Source organism: Entelurus aequoreus, linkage group LG28 (assembly GCF_033978785.1).
Source record: "Entelurus aequoreus isolate RoL-2023_Sb linkage group LG28, RoL_Eaeq_v1.1, whole genome shotgun sequence".
Taxonomy (NCBI): Eukaryota; Metazoa; Chordata; class Actinopteri; order Syngnathiformes; family Syngnathidae; genus Entelurus; species Entelurus aequoreus.
In genome coordinates, this window is record NC_084758.1 from 23,073,300 (window position 1) to 23,097,060 (window position 23,761).

Consider the following 23,761-nt stretch of genomic DNA (forward strand, 5'->3'; position numbering starts at 1 on the left):
GAATTGTTTTTTTTGGGCTTTAAATTTGTCTGTAACTGGTTGAGTTGTGTTGCTAACAAACAGGCAAACAAGCCTAGGCCAAAACCTGACCTTTTTTGACGGAGGTAAGAAAGTCTGCGTTCGTTTCGAGCGTTTCCGAGGCAACACAGAGCCAGCCCGTCAAAATGTCGTCAAAATGTTCAGTGCAGGAAATTACGGTTCCTCCATGGCGAGTCGTGGTAAAAAGAATTGTTTTTTTGGGGCTTTAAATCTGTCTGTAACTGGTAGTTATGTTGCTAACAAACAGGCAAACAAGCCTAGGCCAAAACCTACATTTTTTTGGCGGAGGTAAGAAAGTCTGCGTTCTGCAAAGTGAAGAGCACCACTTTCGTTTTGAGCGTTTCCGAGGCGACACAGAGCCAGCCCGCCACCCCAAAAAAAATTTAAATGCGGGAAATTACGGTACCTCCATGGCGAGTCATGGATAAAAGGAATTGTTTTTTTTGGGCTTTAACTTAAGCCTGAGAAGCCAAACTTCAGTTTGTGGGGTATTTACATCATTAAAAGTTATATTGTTAGTTTACTTTTCTAAGAAACATTTTCCAGACTGATACGACCATTGTAGAGGACACAGCCTCCCATCAAGTAAAAGTTGAAAGACACTAAGCTGGCCATTATTTACACTTGTTACACTGGATGTTTGTAAGTTAGTCCTTGAAATATTTGCTTGAAGCAGGTTTCTCTGCTTTTCAGGGGATTTTATTCAATAAAATCCCCTGAAGAGCAGGGAAACCTGCGGAACAGGCTTTCTGCAAAACAGAAAGACATTTCTCTGCTCATCAGAGGATTTTATTGAATAAAATCCCCTGAAGAGCAGGGAAACCTGCAAAACAGGCTTGTGGGGATGCAATAGCCTCTGTGTTTTTCCCTGACCTAACGTATATTCCGCTCTACCCCGGTATTGAGCACTGTATAACGGATAAACCACAGAAACCTCAGCTATATATATATATATATATATATATATATATATATATATATATATATATATATATTTTTTTTTCACTTCCAACAGTTTCAATATTTTAACAACTTCAGACCTGTCTTTTGATAATACGGTATTATTAGTTTTATGTTTTTTAACCTTTTATGGGTATGTTGTGAAGTAAACACCTGTTTTTTTTAAATTATGGGAAAATGCATAATGTGCAATATTTGTAAAAAAAAAAAAAAAACAAGTTGCAGAGAGGAATATTTTAGGTTGGGTAATTTCAGCCTTGAATGGGTCAGTAATTCATGACAACATTGATTTTGATACAGTTGACAAAAAAATATTAGTTTTACCGTGCCTTGAATGAAAGAATGAAAGAAAAAAAGCTTGGATTGAGTTTATTGAGTTCAAAAAGTATATATATATATATATATATATATATATATATATATATATATATATATATATATATATATATATATATATATGACATATATATGACATATACAACTGCCCATTTCCGTTGCATTTCAGAGGTTTGATGGCAGTTCAACTCATTTACGCTTAACAAAGCTCTGAGAAATAAGTTAATGTTTTCTAGCGCCATCCGGTGTTTCAGCGGCGCAATTATACCCAAACAATATTTTCTTTTTCCAATCGACAAGAATGACATTCATTCGATTTTCATGGAAAATATGCCAGGATTAGGCTGTTAAATGCACAGTTAGTATAAGAGTTAATAGGGGCAAAAAGGTCTTAGGAGAAAGTGTGTATACGTTATGTATATATCTTATTCTACAAAAGTTGCAATCAAAAACAAAATGCAAATGTATAAAACAAAAACAAAAAATTCAAATAGTGAAATTCCAGACCGCTAACTTTTAAACTGAACAATCATATCACATAAAGAACACATGTTATGTCCATTTCGGGCCGTAGGGTTGCACAAGGGTTAACATGTAACACGACGTTTAAAAGTCACTTTATTATCGGGTAAAGCGCTTCGCAAAGAGGCCCCTCTAGATGCATCAAAACACTTGCAGAAAACTTAACTCGAGGTCTGGCACTGTGCACAAATCAGAAGCCGGCCATTGATTCTCGTAATGCTGATACGGATCATGTAGCGTCGCAGCCAGCTATTGATTAAAGCATGGAAAATCAATAGCTTGTCTGGGAGCTATGCGGAAGAAAAGACTTGCCTGATAGGAGTCGGCAAAGCAAAGGGGGGGTGGTGGCCGTTGAAGTGATGAATGCCTCACCTTTTTGGAGTACTCTGCAGCTTTCTGCTCGCTCTCTTCAACTTTGGCTTTGTCCACACATTGTTCTGCAAAACAGCAACGCAACATTGCAACACCTCACAGGCATCCACATTGTTTAGGTGATTTTTTTTCCCAGCGTCATGGAAGTTGCGGGTACTTTTTGGTAACCAACACCAAGGTTTTTCTGGTGAAAGTTCCGAGTTAAAACCTTTATGACCTGAGGTGTCCAAACTTTTTCCCACTGAAGGCCTCACACTGAAAAATCTAAATATGCGGGGTGCCAATAATATATGTCATTTTTAAAGCCATTACAATATTATAAACTGCTGTATTTTTCCCAAGCTTTGAACCCTGCGGCTTATAAAAAGGTGCGGCTTATCTATGGGTTTTTCTTTGCTAACGACTAGAGATGTCCGATAATGGCTTTTTTGCCGATATTCCGATATTGTCCAACTCTTAATTACCGATTCCGATATCAACCGATACCGATATATACAGTCGTGGAATTAACACATTGCTATGCCTAATTTTGTTGTGATGCCCCGCTGGATGCATTAAACAATGTAACAAGGTTTTCCAAAATAAATCAACTCAAGTTATGGAAAAAAATGCCAACATGGCACTGCCATATTTATTATTGAAGTCACAAAGTGCATTATTTGTTTTAACGTGCCTCAAAACTGCAGCTTGGAATTTGGGACATGCTCTCCCTGAGAGACCATGAGGAGGTTGAGGTGCGGGGTTTGGGGAGTAGGAGGTAGCGTCCCGGAAGAGTTAGTGCTGCAAGGGGTTCTGGGTATTTGTTCTGTCGTGTTTATGTTGTGTTAGAGTGTGGATGTTCTCCCGAAATGTGTTTGTCATTCTTGTTTGGTGTGGGTTCACAGCGTGGCGCATATTTGTTACAGTGTTAAAGTTGTTCATACGGCTACCCTCAGTGTGACCTGTATGGCTGTTGACCAAGTATGCATTGCATTCACTTGTGTGTGTGACAAGCCGTAGATATATTATGTGATTGGGCCGGCATGCAAAGGCAGTGCCTTTAAGGCACGCCCCCAATATTGTGGTCTGGGTGGAAATCGGTAGACATTCGGTAGAATGGTTGCCCCGGGAGATTTTCGGGAGGGGCACTAAAATTTGTGAGTCTCCCGGGAAAATCGGGAGGGTTGGCAAGTATGACTGGGAGACGCAACTGCTCTGTACTTCTCCCTACGTCCGTGTACCACTCCGTACAGCGGCGTTTTAAAAAGTCATACATTTTACTTTTTGAAACCGATACCGATAATTTCCGATATTACATTTTAAAGCATTTATCGGCCGATAATATCGGCAGTCCAATATTATCGGACATCTCTACTAACGACTAAATCATGGAATGGATTAAAGAAAGAAATTGAACAATGTTCTAAAATAACACACTTTAAGAAACTGTTAAAACTCAAAGTGTTTACAAAGTAAAATGAAGAAAATTCCCAATAACATTTTTTAACCTTATTGAAAAATTCAAAAATATCAATGACTTTTCAGGTTTTTTTTTATTCGGCTGTTTTATTGTTTTAGGCACGATTTAGAAACAATTAAGTTATGTAAATAAACATTTACAATATAAAATTAAAGTACCCATGATTGTCACACACACACTAGGTGTGGCAAAATTATTCTCTGCATTTGACCCTTTCACCCTTGATCACCCCCTGGGAGGAGAGGGGAGCAGTGAGCAGCAGCGGTGGCCGCGCCCGGGAATCATTTTTGGTGATTTAACCCCCAATTTCAACCTTTGATGCTGAGTGCCAAGCAGGGAGGTAATGGGTCCCATTTTTATAGTATATTTCTGCGGCTTACAGTCCGGTGAAGCTAATATGTGAAAAAAATATACGTTGGTTCTAAAATGTAAAAGGGTGTGGCTTATATACTGGTGTGGCTTATAGTGCAAAAATGTGGTATATATTGTTTCATAAAATAAAATTGAAAAGCCTGTATGTCAGCTTCGTCATCACACCGATTAACCTGATAACATTTTAAAAAATATAGCTCTGATAGGCGAGACTACCTGTACTGGGCTGTAGCTAGGTTAGGGTGATGAAATAAAATCCAGCGCTTGTGCCAAAACCTTGAGCTCATTGCAAACAAACATGGTGTGGATCGTTTGGGACGTATCCACTGTTTTGCGTGTTATTCGCACCAAGCATTCCGCAAGGAGGAAAAAAAACATTGTGCACCAACTAGGGTTGTACGGTATACCGGTATTAGTATAGTACCGCAATACTAATGAATCATATTCGGTACTATACCGCCTCTGAAAAGTACCATTACATCCACTGTAATGATACCAAGTATATGAGCGTATCTAGTTGATATTACTATGATTACGTCGATATTTTTTGGCATCATGTTAAAAGAGAAAGTAAGCAGATATTAACAGTAAATGAACAAGTAGATTAATAATTCATTTTCCACCACTAGTCAAAAATAATATAATGGAAAATGACACAATATGTTACTGTATATGTCAGCAGACTAATTAGGAGCCTTTATTTGTTTACTTACTACTAAAAGACAAGTTGTCTTGTATGTTCACTATTTTATTTAAGGACAAACTTGCAAAAAGAAACATTTAATGTAGCCTAAGTTTTTTTTGTTAAAATAAAGCCAATAATGCAATTTTTTGTGGTCCCCTTTATTTTGAAAAGTATCGAAAAGTACCGAAATACATTTTGGTACCGGTACCAAAATATTGGTATCAGGACAACACTAGAACCAACACATCAAACATTAAGGCAAACAAATGGCGTGCGACTAAATTTGAGGTTTTCCATCAAGCATGGTGTGATAGTTTAATAACTTATAAACGCATGCTTACCTCAGCTAAAGCTAAATATTACTCAAATCTCATCCACCTCAACAAAAATGATCCTAAATTTCTGTTTAGTACAGTAGCATCGCTAACCCAACAAGGGACTCCTCCCAGTAGCTCCACCCACTCAGCAGATGACTTTATGAATTTCTTTAATAAGAAAATTGAAGTCATTAGAAAAGAGATTAAAGACAACGCATCCCAGCTACAACTGGGTTCTATTAACACAAATACGACTGTATATACGACGGACACTGCCCTCCAAAATACTTTCTCTCTCTTTGATGAAATAACATTGGAGGAATTGTCAAAATGTGTAAATGGGACAAAACAAACAACATGTTTACTTGACCCAATTCCTGGGAAACTTATCAAGGAACTGTTTGTATTATTAGGTCCATCAGTGTTAAATATTATAAACTTATCACTTTCCTCTGGCACTGTTCCCCTAGCATTCAAAAAAGCGGTTATTCATCCTCTACTCAAAAGACCTAACCTCGATCCTGATCTCCTGGTAAACTACCGGCCGGTGTCCCACCTTCCGTTTATCTCGAAAATCCTCGAAAAAATTGTAGCACAGCAGCTAAATGAACACTTAGTGACTAACAATCTCTGTGAACCTTTTCAGTCCGGTTTCTGGGCAAATCACTCTACAGAGACAGCCCTCGCAAAAATGACTAATGATCTATTGCTAACGATGGATTCTGATGCGTCATCTATGTTGCTGCTTCTTGATCTTAGCGCCGCTTTCGATACTGTTGATCATAATATTTTATTAGAGCGTATCAAAACGTGTATTGGGATGACAGACTTAGCCCTGTCTTGGTTTAACTCTTATCTTACTGACAGGATGCAGTGCGTCTCCCATAACAATGTGACCTCGGACTATGTTAAGGTAACGTGCGGAGTTCCCCAGGGTTCGGTTCTTGGCCCTGCACTCTTTAGTATTTACATGCTGCCGCTAGGTGACATCATACGCAAATACGGTGTTAGCTTTCACTGTTATGCTGATGACACTCAACTCTACATGCCCCTAAAGCTGACCAACACGCCGGATTGTAGTCAGCTGGAGGCGTGTCTTAATGAAATTAAACAATGGATGTCCGCTAACTTTTTGCAACTCAACGCTAAGAAAACGGAAATGCTGATTATCGGTCCTGCTAGACACCGACATCTATTTAATAATACCACCTTAACATTTGACAACCAAACAATTAAACAAGGCGACACTGTAAAGAATCTGGGTATTATCTTCGACCCAACTCTCTCGTTTGAGTCACACATTAAGAGTGTTACTAAAACGGCCTTCTTTCATCTCCGTAATATCGCTAAAATTCGTTCCATTTTGTCCACAAGTGATGCTGAGATCATTATCCATGCGTTCGTTACATCTCGTCTCGATTACTGTAACGTTTTGTTTTCGGGTCTCCCTATGTCTAGCATTAAAAGATCACAGTTGGTACAAAATGCGGCTGCTAGACTTTTGACAAAAACAAGAAAGTTTGATCATATTACGCCTATACTGGCTCACTTGCACTGGCTTCCTGTGCACCTAAGATGCAACTTTAAGGTTTTACTACTTACGTATAAAATACTACACGGTCAAGCTCCTGCCTATCTTGACGATTGTATTGTACCATATGTCCCGGCAAGAAATCTGCATTCAAAGAACTCCGGCTTATTAGTGATTCCCAGAGCCCAAAAAAAGTCTGCGGGCTATAGAGCGTTTTCTATTCGGGCTCCAATACTATGGAATGCCCTCCCGATAACAGTTAGAGATGCTACCTCAGTAGAAGCATTTAAGTCTCATCTTAAAACTCATTTGTATACTCTAGCCTTTAAATAGACTCCCTTTTTAGACCAGTTGATCTGCCGTTTCTTTTCTATTCTTTTCTACTCTGCTCCGGGGTGGACCGCTAGCCTGTTCATCGGATGGGGACATCTCTACGCTGCTGACCCATCTCCGCTCGGGATGGTTCCTGCTGGCCCCACCATGGACTGGACTTTCGCTGATGTGTTGGACTTTCACAATATTATGTCAGACCCACTCGACATCCATTGCTTTCGGTCTCCCCTAGAGAGGGGGGGTGGGGGGTCACCCACATATGCAGTCCTCTCCAAGGTTTCTCATAGTCATTCACATTGACGTCCCACTGGGGTGAGTTTTCCTTGCCCGTATGTGGGCTCTGTACCGAGGATGTCGTTGTGGCTTGTACAGCCCTTTGAGACACTTGTGATTCAGGGCTATATAAATAAACATTGATTGATTGATTGATTGATTATCAGCCACCTGCTGCGAAAGAAGCTGCTCCAAAGCCAGCCGCAATTTAAATTGTAATCGATAAAAATAAGTTAATTGGTTATCGGAATATTTCTTGGCTTGGAAGAAAGTATGCCGATTGTAACATCGACATTTCAACTTTTGCCATTTACTTTTCATCTGTTTGTTATTTTATTCCACATTGCATGTGGAATAAAAATGATGAATAGTTTGTGTAAAGAAGAAGATATAAACATCCCATCAGTCTTTATCCCAGTGAGAGCAGACATTGTACAGCAAATGATTGTTTTGTAAAGTAGTTTTAGCAACAGGCCGTTTAAAAAAATAGCATTTTGGACACCTCTGCTTTATGACGCCTGAATAAATCAATACTATATTAGACGGGGTACCAATTAAATGGGTGAAGTCCACATCCAGCCGTCGACTGTAGCCGAAGTCCGGGTCCATGCCGCTTCGGTGCAGGACCACCTGCGACACGCATTCCTCGATCACCTTGTAGTACTGCGGCCTGTTGGGGTCACAAAGCATGAAGCACACACTGCAAAAACTGAAATCTAAGTAAGATTAAATATATCAAATAAGGGTGGTATTTGCTTATGTTATGTCTGATAAGATAATTATTCTCCCTAAGCAGATTTTATGTTAGAGTGTTTTACTTGTTTTAAGTGTTTTGGTCCTAAATGATCTCAGTAAGATATTACAGCTTGTAGCTGAGATTGTATGACCTATATCAGGGGTCGGCAACCCGCGGCTCCGGAGCCGCATGCGGCTCCTTGACCACTCTGATGCGGCTCAGCTACATACATGCCGACCCCCCCGATTTTCCCAGGAGATTTATGGATCTCAGTGTCCCTCATAGATTACTCCCAGGGAAAAAATAATCCTATTTACACTCTAATTACTAAATAAAGGGCATGCCCTAATTGTACTGCAGTAATTGTCCTCTATAGCATTTACATACAGCGTGCCAGTCCAGCCGCATCTTGCACGTTGTTATTACTTGCACACACAGGAGACAGCAAAGCATACTTACTCATCAGCCACACAGCTTACACTGATGGTAGCCGTATCAAACAACTTTAACATTGTTACGTTACAAATATGCGCCACACTGTGAACCTACACCAAAAAAGAATGAAAAACACATTTCTGGAGAACATCCCACCGTAACACAACATAAACACAACACAACCATTACCCAGAATCCCATGCAGCCCTAACTCTTCCGGTCTACATTATACACCCCCGCTACCACCAAATCCCCCCCACACATCAACCCCCCCCCCCCCCCCTCTCCGTGCGTTGGTTGAGCGGAAGAGTTAGGGCTGCATGGGATTCTGGGTATTGGTACCGTCAGTGTAAGATGTGTGGCTGCTGACTTAGTACGCCTTGCTGTCACTTACGTGGGCAAGCTGAAATTGCATCCTACATGTGGTTGAACAGGTACACTGTGAGGGCAGACTGTAGAGGGCGCCAAATGCAGTGTCATCACGCTCTGATATTCGGGAGTCTCCCGGGGTAAATGAGAGAGTTGGCAAGCATGACGCCATCAAGGCCATTCATTCAAAACTCGCGGGCTGCACTATCATCAAATTTCCACATTGAAGTGCGTGCCGGTGCGTGTGTCGGAGACCCCTGGTTAACATAGCACACAGCATTTAAGCTTTGTATGCGGTGTTATTCATTTTAAATTTTTTTTTTTTTTTTGTGGCTCCCATTACTTTCTTTAATTTGTGAAACTTGCCAAAATGGCTCTTTGAGTGGTAAAGGTTGCCGACCCCTGACCTATATTGAGTAAAACATGCTTGAAACTAGAATATCAACTGTTGCAAAGCTGTGTCATCAACACTCACAAGTATAAAACTGCTTTTTTAAAGTAATAATTTCTTACTTCAAACATGAAAAAAAAAAAAATCATGATTTTGACTAAGGCTGCAACTAACGATTAAATTGATAATCGATTAATATGTCGATTGTTACTTCGATTAATCGATTAATAATCGGATAAAAGAGACAAACTACATTTCTATCCTTTCCAGTATTCTATTGAAAAAAAAACAGCATACTGGCACCATACTTATTTTGATTATTGTTTCTCAGCTGTTTGTAGCAGTTTGTAAATAAAGGTTTATAAAAAAATTACAAATAAATTAAAAAATTAAAAACATTTGCTTCTGCGGATGTGCATAGCATAGATCCAACGAATCGATGACTAAATTAATGGCCAACTATTTGTATAATCGATTTTAATCGATTTAATCGATTAGTTGTTGCAGCCCTAATTTTGATGCAATTGTGTCTCATAATTAAAACGGATGACAGCCAAATGGACTTTGCTGTTTTATTTTCAATGAAAAAATAGAAAATACATACTCGTTTAGTAGTACAGTTGGCACAGTACAGTAAACTGACAGTTAATATTTAAACATTTAACTTGTGACATTTCTAACAATTGTGAACAGAAATAATTCATGCACATTCAGATGAATTCTCCAAAATTACAATTAAAAATATTTTCGCCGGGGGCCGGGCTGTATATATGGGCACTAATTGACTGAAAGAGCACGCACTTGGCGCGATGATGTCATGTTATCGATGGAAAAATGCATTTTTAGACAATAACATTTGCCTGACCGGCTAGTAGACCCCGAGAGTAACAAGCGGTTGCCTTGTTGCCTTTCCATTAAGAACAATAAATTAGTTTTTAGTATAAGTTTGCTGGTTTCAAGAAATTTAATGCCCAGCGCATATCATTATGTCAAGATAATGGCACTAGCATTTACTTAATTTAAGAATATTTTTAACATATTGAGCAAAGAGGTCTCTTTTTTTTTCTACCAAGAAAAGTGCACTTGTTATTAGTGAGAATATACTTATTTTAAGGTATTTTTGGGTTCATTGAGGTTAGCTAATTTTACTTGTTTTGGAAAGCCTTGACAAGCCGAATTTTCTTGTTCTGTTGGCAGTTAATTTTGCTTAGTTCAAATACAATACCCCTCATTTTTTGTATTTTTTAAATTGTTTTTGAACACTGACTTTTTGCAGTGCAACAATTACAAGCGACATGAACGACACCAACTCTCCGTGGCTAATTAACCGTAAACGACTCGCTTGTCCCGGTTCGAGGTCACAAAATGCCAAGTTGGGGGGGGGTTCGGCGGAGAAAATTGCGGCCTTGTTAAATTTGATCGTGAGCTTCAGTCCACCTACCACGAAATGAGCAGATAATGGGGCGCGCCGGGCATGCGCCGGTGTGTGCGCCTTTCAAGGTGACAGACAGTTGCTTGCTCTCTTGCGTAATTTGCAATCATCTTTGCCAATTAGAGCGACCATAAAAAGAGGAATGTAAATCTAATCAGTCTAATGTGTGTAATTGAAAGCACAATGACCAGAAAAACATGTCGGCCGGTTATAAGTGTGCGGTGTGTGTGTGTCAACCCAGGGCCGCTGTATGACCTTTTTGGTAGTGGCACTATCAGCTTTAATTGCATGTGACATTTAGCAAATACATTGCCATTTAAGATGAGTTCCTAACTGAGGAATCATTATTTTCTAAGCGTACCATTGACCCCTAAGGTTCATGTGCGATTATTGGTGTGAAAAGACAAAGTTGTTGTAAATCTTCTACTTTATTGTAGCTTGATGGTATATTTGTATTTATTATAGACTACTATGTATATACTTATATATAATATCCTAATATACTATAATTTAGATTGCATATTCAGCACTACACTCTTAGACAAAACAAGGTTAATAACATTACCGATAAATTATAAAATACAACTGTGTTTTTTTAATATACAGTACTTATTTGAAATCTATATTTAGTTATTTTTTAAAGTCATTTGCATTACACTGCAAAAACTGAAATCTAAGTAAGATTAAATATCTCAAATAAGGGTGATATTTGCTTATTTTCTGTTTTTTTCTTACTTGTTTTAAGGGTTTTGGTCCTAATTGATCTCAGTAAGATATTACAGCTTGTCGCTGAGATTTTATGACCTATATTGAGTAAAACATGCTTGAAACTAGAATATCAACTGTTGCAAAGCTGTGTCATCAACACTCACAAGTATAAAACTACTTTTTTAAAGTAATAATTTCTTACTTCAAGCATGAAAAAAAAAATCATAATGCCGAGCACATATCATTATGTCAAGATAATGGCACTAGCATTTACTTAATTTAAGAATATTTTTCAACATATTGAGCAAAAAGGTCTCTTTTTTTTTCTAACAAGAAAAGTGCACTTGTTATTAGTGAGAATGTACTTATTTTAAGGTATTTTTGGGTTGGCTAATTTTACTGGTTTTGGAAAGGCTTGACAAGCCGAATTTTCTTGTTCTATTGGCAGATATTTTTGCTCAGTTCAAATAAAATACCCCTAATTTTTGTATTTTTTTTCCTGTTTCTGAACACTGACTTTTTGCAGTGTAGACATGTTTTAGCGTTTTCGTGGCGAGTTTACTGACAGATATAACTTTACACTATTTTATATTACAAATGGCACATTTGCTACTAAAACATGTTTATAGATTTTTGAGTAATATTCTATCTTTTCAATGGACCATTGTTTACTTGAGACGTATCTCTTATGTTTGACTGCCATCTACTGTGTGTGTCTGTAATTTAAAAAAAAAAAGAGTAAGTATGAGTAAAACTCATAATATAATGATTTCTAATATATGTTATATTTCATATTTATCCCCAGGTGCATGTCTTTGGAGGTGGGAGGAAGCCGGAGTACCCAGAGGGAACCCACGCAGTCACGGGGAGAACACAAAAAGATCCCGAGCCTGGGATTGAACTCACGACTACTCAGGACCTTCGTATTGTGAGGCACATCCACTAACCCCTGTTCCACCGTACTGCCAGCATGTTTAATATCACTCCTAATCAAAACAATGTTCCTATTATTCCAACATTCCTTTTATTGCTAATATTAAACATGTGTTTGCATTTATTCCTGCATACAAATGTGGTGTTTAACACTAAATGGTCCCTAGTGTGTGAATGTGAGTGTGAATGTTGTCTGTCTATCTGTGTTGGCCCTGCGATGAGGTGGCGACTTGTCCAGGGTGTACCCCGCCTTCCGCCCAAATGCAGCTGAGATAGGCTCCAGCAACCCCCGCGACCCCAAAAGGGACAAGCGGTAGACAATGGATGGATGGATATCATATTTATGTGTTAATATTACCATACCATACCAACTTTATTTATAAAGTTTATATCTTTACATTCACCACAAAAACTGCATTGCATTATCATTAATTTATTTTATATTATATTTTAGATGTATTTATTTGCATCAATTTAAATGTGTATTTCCAGTTTTCACGTACATTACCCAAAAAAAAAAAAAATATATATATATATATATATATATATATATATATATATATATATATATATACATATATCTATAAATGTTGTTTACTTGAGACTTATATCTTATGTTTGACTGCCATCTACTGTGTGTGTGTGTGTGATTTAAAAAATAATATGTAAGTATTTTCTGTATTGTTGTATTGCATTGATTCTATATTTCATTCATGAAGTTAAAGTTAAAGTACCTATGATTGTCACACACACACTAGGTGTGGCGAAATTATTCTCTGCATTTGACCCATCACCCTTGATCACCCCCTGGGAGGTGAGGGGAGCAGTGAGCAGCAGTGGTGGCCACGCCCGGAATCATTTTTTGGTGATTTAACCCCCAATTCCAACCCCTGATGCTGAGTGTCAAGCAGGGAGGTAATGGGTCCCATTTTTATAGTCTTTGGTATGACTCGAGATAAGGTATTGAGGTTTAAACAGTGACCGGCCTTGTTAAGTAAGTATTTGGGTGTATTATCACAATCAACACAAAAAGTGGGGAGGCGTTTTCTCAGAGAGAGCAAACGAGAAATGAAAATAAACATTTAGGTGCTTCTTATTTCAAGCCATACATTCACGCTTGAGCTGGCAGCTTTCGCCCACTCCTGATTGTACGGAGCTGACTAGCGTCGCCCCGCGCGGCTTAGGCGCCGTGCCACTCGGCTTACAACTGTCACCCGCGCGCGCCACGTTATTATCTCAATAAGCCGCCCCATTTTCCCGCCGTCCTCCATCCACCGCCACCGCCAGGCGGGGGTTGGAGGGATGCGAGGCCGCGCGGTGACCCAGAACTGTCAGCCCCCCTCCACGGTGGGCAGGGCTGGGCTCCAGAAAAAGCCAGCATATGTCCCGCTGCATCATTTTTTTATTATTACGACTTTTTTTTTTTTTTTTACTCTGGCACTTCCATTTCCTCCTATGATGGCTCACAGTGGAGTGTGGTTCCAGCCACTCTCCTCCACAGTGTAATCCCCATATCAACGAGTTCCAAAGAGCAGATCTGCTCTATATTTACAGGGCGGGTTTAACGTGCTCTCATTAATTAGGGCTTGCAGTGAGAGATTAATTATCAAAAATAAACCAAGCCCCCGAGGCAGAGAGCGACAACACAAGCTGGCTTAAGGAGCAATGACAGCAGACACTCCAACACTGAGTCCAATAGCTTAGTGTTTTCCAACCACTGTGCCGCGGCACACTAGTGTGCCGTGAGATATTGGCCTATCCATCCATTTTCTACCGCTTGTCCCTTTTGGGGTCGCGGGGGGGGTGCTGGAGCCTATCTCAGCTGCATTCCGGCTGGACAAGTCTAAAAAATATTATTTTTGCAAATCAATAATCATAATCGGCAAATAATGTGCCGTTGCTTAGTGTCTGTGATGTGTAGAACTCTGCAGGGTAACCGCGTACACTGCAAAAAGTCAGTGTTCAAAAAGACGGAAAAAAAAAAATACAAAAATTAGGGGTATTTTATTTGAACTAAGCAAAATTATCTGCCAATAGAACAAGAAAGTTTGGCCTGTCAAAACTTTCCAAAACAAGTAAAATTAGCTAACCTCAATTAACCCAAAAATACCTTAAAATAAGTATATTCTCACTAATAAGTGCACTTTTCTTGGTAGAAAAAAAATTGACTGGACTCTCACTTTTATGTTAGATCCACTATGGACTGGACTCTCACTATTATGTTAGATCCACTATGGACTGGACTCTCACACTATTATGTTAGATCCACTACGGACTGGACTCTCACAATATTATGTTAGATCCACTATGGACTGGACTCTCACAATATTATGTTAGATCCACTATGGACTGGACATTCACTATTATGTTAGATCCACTATGGACTGGACTCTCACTATTATGCTAGATCCACTATGGACTGGACTCTCACACTATTATGTTAGATCCACTATGGACTGGACTCTCACTTTTATGTTAGATCCACTACGGACTGTACTCTCACACTAGTATGTTAGATCCACTATGGACTGGACTCTCACACTAGTATGTTAGATCCACTATGGACTGGACTCTCACAATATTATGTTAGATCCACTATGGACTGGACATTCACTATTATGTTAGATCCACTATGGACTGGACTCTCACTATTATGCTAGATCCACTATGGACTGGACTCTCACACTATTATGTTAGATCCACTATGGACTGGACTCTCACTATTATGTTAGATCCACTATGGACTGGACTCTCACTATTATGCTAGATCCACTATGGACTGGACTCTCACACTATTATGTTAGATCCACTATGGACTGGACTCTCACGCTATTATGTTAGATCCACTATGGACTAGACTCTCACACTATTATGTTAGAATCACTATGGACTGGACTTTTACTCTATTATGTTAGATCCACTATGGACTGGACTCTCACTATTATGTTAGATCCACTATGGACTGGACTCTCCCACTATTATGTTAGATCCACTATGGACTTGACTCTCACAATATTATGTTAGATTCACTATCGACTGGACTCTCACACTATTATGTTAGATCCACTATGGACTGGACTCTCAAACTATTATGTTAGATCCACTATGGACTGGACGCTCACACTATTATGTTAAATCCACTACGGACTGGACTCTCACACTATTATGTTAGAATCACTATGGACTGGACTCTCACACTATTATGTTAGATCCACTATGGACTGGACTCTCACAATATTATGTTAGATCCACTATGGACTGGACATTCACTATTATGTTAGATCCACTATGGACTGGACTCTCACTATTATGCTGGATCCACTATGGACTGGACTCTCACACTATTATGTTAGATCCACTATGGACTGGACTCTCACTATTATGTTAGATCCACTATGGACTGGACTCTCACTATTATGCTAGATCCACTATGGACTGGACTCTCACACTATTATGTTAGATCCACTATGGACTGGACTCTCACGCTATTATGTTAGATCCACTATGGACTAGACTCTCACACTATTATGTTAGAATCACTATGGACTGGACTTTTACTCTATTATGTTAGATCCACTATGGACTGGACTCTCACTATTATGTTAGATCCACTATGGACTGGACTCTCCCACTATTATGTTAGATCCACTATGGACTGGACTCTCACACTATTATGTTAGATCCACTATGGACTGGACTCTCACACTATTATGTTAGATCCACTATGGACTGGACTCTCAAACTATTATGTTAGACCCACTATGGACTGGACGCTCACACTATTATGTTAAATCCACTACGGACTGGACTCTCACACTATTATGTTAGAATCACTATGGACTGGACTCTCACACTATTATGTTAGATCCACTATGGACTAGACTCTCACACTATTATGTTAGAATCACTATGGACTGGACTTTTACACTATTATGTTAGATCCACTATGGACTGGACTCTCACTATTATGTTAGATCCACTATGGACTGGACTCTCCCACTATTATGTTAGATCCACTAAGGACTTGACTCTCACAATATTATGTTAGATTCCCTATCGACTGGACTCTCACACTATTATGTTAGATCCACTATGGACTGGACTCTCAAACTATTATGTTAGATCCACTATGGACTGGACGCTCACACTATTATGTTAAATCCCTACGGACTGGACTCTCACACTATTATGTTAGAATCACTATGGACTGGACTCTCACACTATTATGTTAGATTCACTATGGACTGGACTCTCACACTATTATGTTAGATCCACTATGGACTGGACTCTCACACCATTATTTTAAATCCACTATGGACTGGACTCTCACACTATTATGTTAGATCCACTATGGACTGGACTCTCACACTATTATGTTAAATCCACTATGGACTGGACTCACTACTATGTTAGATCAACTATGGACTGGACACTCACACTATTATGTTAGATCCACTGTGGACTGGACTCTCACTATTATGTTAGATCCACTATGGACTGGACTCTCACACTATTATGTTAGATCCACTATGGACTGGACTCTCACGCTATTATGTTAGATCCACTATAGACTGGACTCTCACGCTATTATGTTAGATTCACTATGGACTGGACTCTCACACTATTATGTTAGATCCACTATGGACTGGACTCTCACACCATTATTTTAAATCCACTATGGACTGGACTCTCACACTATTATGTTAGATCCACTATGGACTGGACTCTCACACTATTATGTTAAATCCACTATGGACTGGACTCACTACTATGTTAGATCAACTATGGACTGGACACTCACACTATTATGTTAGATCCACTATGGACTGGCCTCTCACACTATTATGTTAGATCCACTATGGACTGGACTCTCACTATTATGTTAGATCCACTATGGACTGGACTCTCACACTATTATGTTAGATCCACTATGGACTGGACTCTCACGCTATTATGTTAGATCCACTATAGACTGGACTCTCACGCTATTATGTTAGATCCACTATAGACTGGACTCTCACACTATTATGTTAGATCCACTATGGATTGGACTCTCACTATTATGTTAGATCCACTATGGACTGGACTCTCACTATTATGCTATATCCACTATGGACTGGACTCTCACACTATTATGTTAGATCCACTACGGACTGGACTCTCACACTATTATGTTAGATCCACTATGGACTAGACTCTCACATTATTATGTTAGAATCACTATGGACTGGACTTTTACACTATTATGTTAGATCCACTATGGACTGGACTCTCAAACTATTATGTTAGATCCACTATGGACTGGACGCTCACACTATTATGTTAAATCCACTATGGACTGGACTCTCACACTATTATGTTAGAATCACTATGGACTGGACTCTCACACTATTATGTTAGATCCACTATGGACTGGACTCTCACACTATTATGTTAGATCCACTATGGACTGGACTCTCACTATTATGTTAGATCTACTATGGACTGGACTTTCACACTATTATGTTAGATTCACTATGGACTGGACTCTCACACTATTATGTTAGATTCACTATGGACTGGACTCTCACTATTATGTTAGATCCACTATGGACTGGACTCTCACTATTATGTTAGATCCACTATGGACTGGACTCTCACACTATTATGTTAGATCCACTATGGACTGGACTCTCACTATTATGTTAGATCCACTATGGACTGGACTCTCACTATTATGTCCCCACATCTGCGGTCCCCCCCAAGGTTTCTCATTGTCATCCCATTGGGTTGAGTATTTTCTTGCCCTGATGTGGGATCTGAGCCGAGGATGTTGTTGTGGCTTGTGCAGCCCTTTGAGACACTCGTGATTTAGGGCTCTATAATTAAACATTGAGTGATTGATTGATTGATTGAACTTCAAAGATGTGCTATATTTAAAATTAGTCGACAAAATTCACTGTAACTTCCGTCAACTCAAGCTGGACTAAAACTAAATTAATTTGCATGACTAAAATACATTTAATGTTGTCACTAAATTAAAAACAGCTGTCAAAATGAGCCCATGCTGAGGTAGAAAAAGGCTGGACTGTAGTTGTATTTAGTTTTTAATGGAAATCCTCAATTCCCACCGTACTTCCTCTTTACAGATGAGGGATGCATTATTTATAACTCCAAGGGTAGAGCAACTTGTCTATGATAAATTCATCCAGCTCTTCTCATCATCACCATCATCCTCCTCTCGCTTTGCAACATTCTTTTTAGAAGTCTGCAAAAAAGGCCTTAGACAGCAGTGAATTCATCAGTGTCACTCTGTTCGCAGCTCCACTCCGACGCTATTGCCCAGTGATTGACACATTTTTTTCCAAAAGGCAACATAACTTTACTAGCGTTTAATAGTTGCAAGTTGCAAAAGAGCATTATAGTCCTTTGCTTTTGTTAAGGTTTGTTGGAGTATCTAGTTTGCAATGGCAACAAGTGGGAGTGACTTTTTACACGTCCATGTTAGTGTCAATAAAAATTAGGCATGCCCTGATCCGATGTTAGCAAAAACGAACTATATGTGTCATGACAGTTATTATTGCTAGGTTGCATAAGACGTCACATCCATTTTTCTTCTTAAAACAAGGGAGAGTGAGTGTAGAGTTTGATCAGAAAATGTCGTATTGCAGTTCTGTTCTTAGGTGTTCCAGTCGTTCAAGGAAAGAGCTTTGATAAAGTCTCGAAAGAAGTGGTTCTTAAAGGTAATAAAGTCAGGGGGAAAAAATGAAAGTCCGTCCCATTGTTAAGGTTAGAGCCCTAAATGTGTTTTGAGAACTACATTTTGAGCTTTACCGGAAGACGTTATGTGGAAACCTGGTTTAAACCGTAAAATAATACATTGTGCAATCTCAGATCACTAAATGGGACAAAAATCCCAGCAGGCACTAGACATTGAAACAACCTTGATTAAACATACATGTCCTTTAAAACGGACGTTGAAACAACGTTGCAAAATAGTTGTATTTGTAAATTCAGACAATGTTGACGTCCAACGTTGGATCCACCTTGTTGGTGGGGAAATTACCAAATATATATGGTCAAATCAATGTCAGAACCCGATATTTAATAAAGATTGTCAAAAAGCATGTTGTTTCAACGTTGTATTTGTGTTGTAGAATATTGGTTGGGAAATGACCAAAATTCATTGATTAAACGTCGTCAAAAAGCATGTTGTTTCAACGTTATGTTTGAGTTGCTCAACGCCAGGACCTAATTGTGGTTGGGAAATGACCAAATTGCAATGGTTAAATGAACGTCAGAACCCAACATTGATTAAACGTTGTCAAAAAGCATGTTGTTTCAACGTTGTATTTGTGTTGTAGAATATTTTTTGGGAAATTACCAAATTTCAATGGTCAAATCAACGTCACAACCTGACATTGAATAAACGTCGTCAAAAAGCATGTTGTTTCAACGTTGTATTTGTGTTGTAGAATATTTATTGTGAAATTACCAAATTTCAATGGTCAAATCAACGTCAGACCCCAACATTGATTAAACGTTGTATTAGTGTTGCAGAATATTGGTTGGGAAATGGCCAAATCAACATCAGAATCTGACATTGATTAAACGTTGTCAAAAAACATGTTTCAACGTTGTATTTGTGTTGTAGAATATTGGTTAGGAAATGGCCAAATTCCAATGGTCAAATCAACGTCAGAACCTGACATTGATGAAACATTGTATTGGTTTTGTAGAATATTGGTTGGTAAATGGCCAAATTTCTATGGTCAAATCAACGTCAGAACCTGAGATTGGTTAAACGTTGTCAAAAAGCATGTTGTATTTGTGTTGTAGAATATTGGTTGGGAAATGGCCAAAATTCAATGGTCAAATCAATGTCAGAACCCAACATTTATTAAACGTTGTCAAAAAGCATGTTGTTTCAGCGTTGTATTTATGTTGTAGAATATTAGTTGGCAAATGATCAAATTTCAATGGTCAAATCAAAGTCACAACCTGACATTGTATAAACGTCGTCAAAAAGCATGTTGTATTTGTGTTGTAGAATATCGGTTGGGAAATGGCCAAAATGCAATGGTCAAATCAACGTCAAAACCCAACATTGATTAAAGGTTGTCAAAAAGCATGTTGTTTCAACGTTGTATTTGTGTTGTAGAATATTTTTTGGGAAATTACCAAATGTCAATGGTCAAATCAACGTCACAACCTGACATTGAATAAACGTCGTCAAAAAGCATGTTGTTTCAACGTTGTATTTGTGTTGTCGAATATTTATTGGGAAATGACCAAATTTCAATGGTCAAATCAACGTCAGACCCCAACATTGATTAAACGTTGTATTAGTGTTGCAGAATATTGGTTGGGAAATGGCCAAATCAACATCAGAATCTGACATTGATTAACGTTGTCAAAAAACATGTTTCAACGTTGTATTTGTGTTGTAGAATATTGGTTGGGAAATGGCCAAAATTCAATGGTCAAATCAACGTCACAACCTGACATTGGTTAAACGTTGTCAAAAAGCATGTTGTTTCAGCGTTGTATTTGTGTTGTAGAATATTAGTTGGCAAATGATCAAATTTCAATGGTCAAATCAAAGTCACAACCTGACATTGTATAAACGTCGTCAAAAAGCATGTTGTATTTGTGTTGTAGAATATTTATTGGGAAATTACCAAATTTCAATGGTCAAATCAACGTCACAACCTGACATCGATTAAACGTTGTCAAAAAGCATGTTGTTTCAACATTAGGTTTGAGTTGTAGAATATTGGTTGGGAAATGGCCAAATTTCAATGGTCAAATCAACGTCAGAACCCAACATTAGTTAAACGTTGTATTTGGGTTGTAGAATATTGGTTGGGAAATGGCCAAAATTCAATGGTCAAATCAACGTCACAACCTGACATTGGTTAAACGTTGTCAAAAAGCATGTTGTTTCAGCGTTGTATTTGTGTTGTAGAATATTAGTTGGCAAATGATCAAATTTCAATGGTCAAATCAAAGTCACAACCTGACATTGTATAAACGTCGTCAAAAAGCATGTTGTATTTGTGTTGTAGAATATTTATTGGGAAATTACCAAATTTCAATGGTCAAATCAACGTCACAACCTGACATCGATTAAACGTTGTCAAAAAGCATGTTGTTTCAACGTTGTATTTGTGTTGTAGAATATTGGTTGGGAAATGGCCAAATTTCAATGGTCAAATCAACGTCAGAACCCAACATTAATTAAACGTTGTATTTGTGTTGTAGAATATTGGTTGGGAAATGGCCAAAATTCAATGGTCAAATCAACGTCACAACCTGACATTGATTAAACGTTGTCAAAAAGCATGTTGTTTCAACGTTATAATTGAGTTGCTCAATGTCAGGACCTAATTGTGGTTGGGAAATGACCAAATTTCAATGGTTACATGAACGTCAGAACCCAACATTTATTAAATGTTGTCAAAAAGCATGTTGTTTCAGGGTTGTATTTGTGTTGTAGAATATTTATTGGGAAATTACCAAATTTCAATGGTCAAATCAATGTCAGAACCCAACATTGATTAAACGTTGTATTAGTGTTGCAGAATATTGGTTGGGAAATGGCCAAATCAACATCAGAACCTGACATTGATTAAACGTTGTCAAAAAGCATGTTGTTTCAACGTTGTATTTGTGTTGTAGAATATTGGTTCGGGAAATGGCCAAATGTCAATGGTCAAATCAACGTCAGAACTTGACATTGATGAAACATTGTATTGGTTTTGTAGAATATTGGTTGGTAAATGGCCAAATTTCTATGGTCAAATCAACGTCAGAACCTGACATTGGTTAAACGTTGTCAAAAAGCATGTTGTTTCAGCGTTGTATTTGTGTTGTAGAATATTAGTTGGCAAATGATCAAATTTCAATGGTCAAATCAAAGTCACAACCTGACATTGTGTAAACGTCATCAAAAAGCATGTTGTATTTGTGTTGTAGAATATTGGTTGGGAAATGGCCAAAATTCAATGGTCAAATCAACGTCAGAACCCAACATTGATTAAATGTTGTCAAAAAGCATGTTGTTTCAGGGTTGTATTTGTGTTGTAGAATATTTATTGGGAAATTACCAAATTTCAATGGTTAAATGAACGTCAGAACCCAACATTGATTAAACGTTGTCAAAAAGCATGTAGTTTCTACGTTGTATTTGTGTTGTAGAATATTTTTTGGGAAATTACCAAATTGCAATGGTCAAATCAACGTCAGAACCCAACATTAATTAAACGTTGTATTTGTGTTGTAGAATATTGGTTGGGAAATGGCCAAAATTCAATGGTCAAATCAACGTCACAACCTGACATTGATTAAACGTTGTCAAAAAGCATGTTGTTTCAACGTTATAATTGAGTTGCTCAATGTCAGGACCTAATTGTGGTTGGGAAATGACCAAATTTCAATGGTTACATGAACGTCAGAACCCAACATTTATTAAATGTTGTCAAAAAGCATGTTGTTTCAGGGTTGTATTTGTGTTGTAGAATATTTATTGGGAAATTACCAAATTTCAATGGTCAAATCAATGTCAGAACCCAACATTGATTAAACGTTGTATTAGTGTTGCAGAATATTGGTTGGGAAATGGCCAAATCAACATCAGAACCTGACATTGATTAAACGTTGTCAAAAAGCATGTTGTTTCAACGTTGTATTTGTGTTGTAGAATATTGGTTCGGGAAATGGCCAAATGTCAATGGTCAAATCAACGTCAGAACTTGACATTGATGAAACATTGTATTGGTTTTGTAGAATATTGGTTGGTAAATGGCCAAATTTCTATGGTCAAATCAACGTCAGAACCTGACATTGGTTAAACGTTGTCAAAAAGCATGTTGTTTCAGCGTTGTATTTGTGTTGTAGAATATTAGTTGGCAAATGATCAAATTTCAATGGTCAAATCAAAGTCACAACCTGACATTGTGTAAACGTCATCAAAAAGCATGTTGTATTTGTGTTGTAGAATATTGGTTGGGAAATGGCCAAAATTCAATGGTCAAATCAACGTCAGAACCCAACATTGATTAAATGTTGTCAAAAAGCATGTTGTTTCAGGGTTGTATTTGTGTTGTAGAATATTTATTGGGAAATTACCAAATTTCAATGGTTAAATGAACGTCAGAACCCAACATTGATTAAACGTTGTCAAAAAGCATGTAGTTTCTACGTTGTATTTGTGTTGTAGAATATTTTTTGGGAAATTACCAAATTGCAATGGTCAAATCAACGTCAGAACCCAACATTAATTAAACGTTGTCCTTGTGTTGCAGAATATTGGTTGGAAAATGGCCAGATTTCAACGGTCAAATCAACATCACAACCTGACATCGATTAAACGTTGTCAAAAAGCATGTTGTTTCAACGTTGTATTTGTGTTGTAGAATATTTATTGGGAAATTACCAAATGTCAATGGTCAAATCAACGTCAGAACCCAACATTGATTAAACGTTGTATTAGTGTTGCAGAATATTGGTTGGAAAATGGCCAGATTTCAACGGTCAAATCAACGTCACAACCTGACATCGATTAAACGTTGTCAAAA

General features: G+C 38.1%; 1 protein-coding gene across 4 annotated transcripts in view; it reads right to left on the reverse strand.

Annotated features, from left to right (window-relative positions):
• The window catches only part of diaph2 (diaphanous-related formin 2), a 1,018,926-nt gene that overhangs the window by 626,464 nt on the left and 368,701 nt on the right, over positions 1–23,761 (reverse strand). For all 4 annotated transcript variants that reach the window (XM_062039765.1, XM_062039764.1, XM_062039766.1 and 1 more), the window contains 2 exons: positions 7,751–7,869; positions 2,230–2,294 (listed from right to left, as the gene is read on the reverse strand). In XM_062039765.1, coding sequence (XP_061895749.1) covers positions 2,230–2,294; positions 7,751–7,869 — 184 coding nt within the window. The remainder of the gene's footprint in view (positions 1–2,229; positions 2,295–7,750; positions 7,870–23,761) is intronic.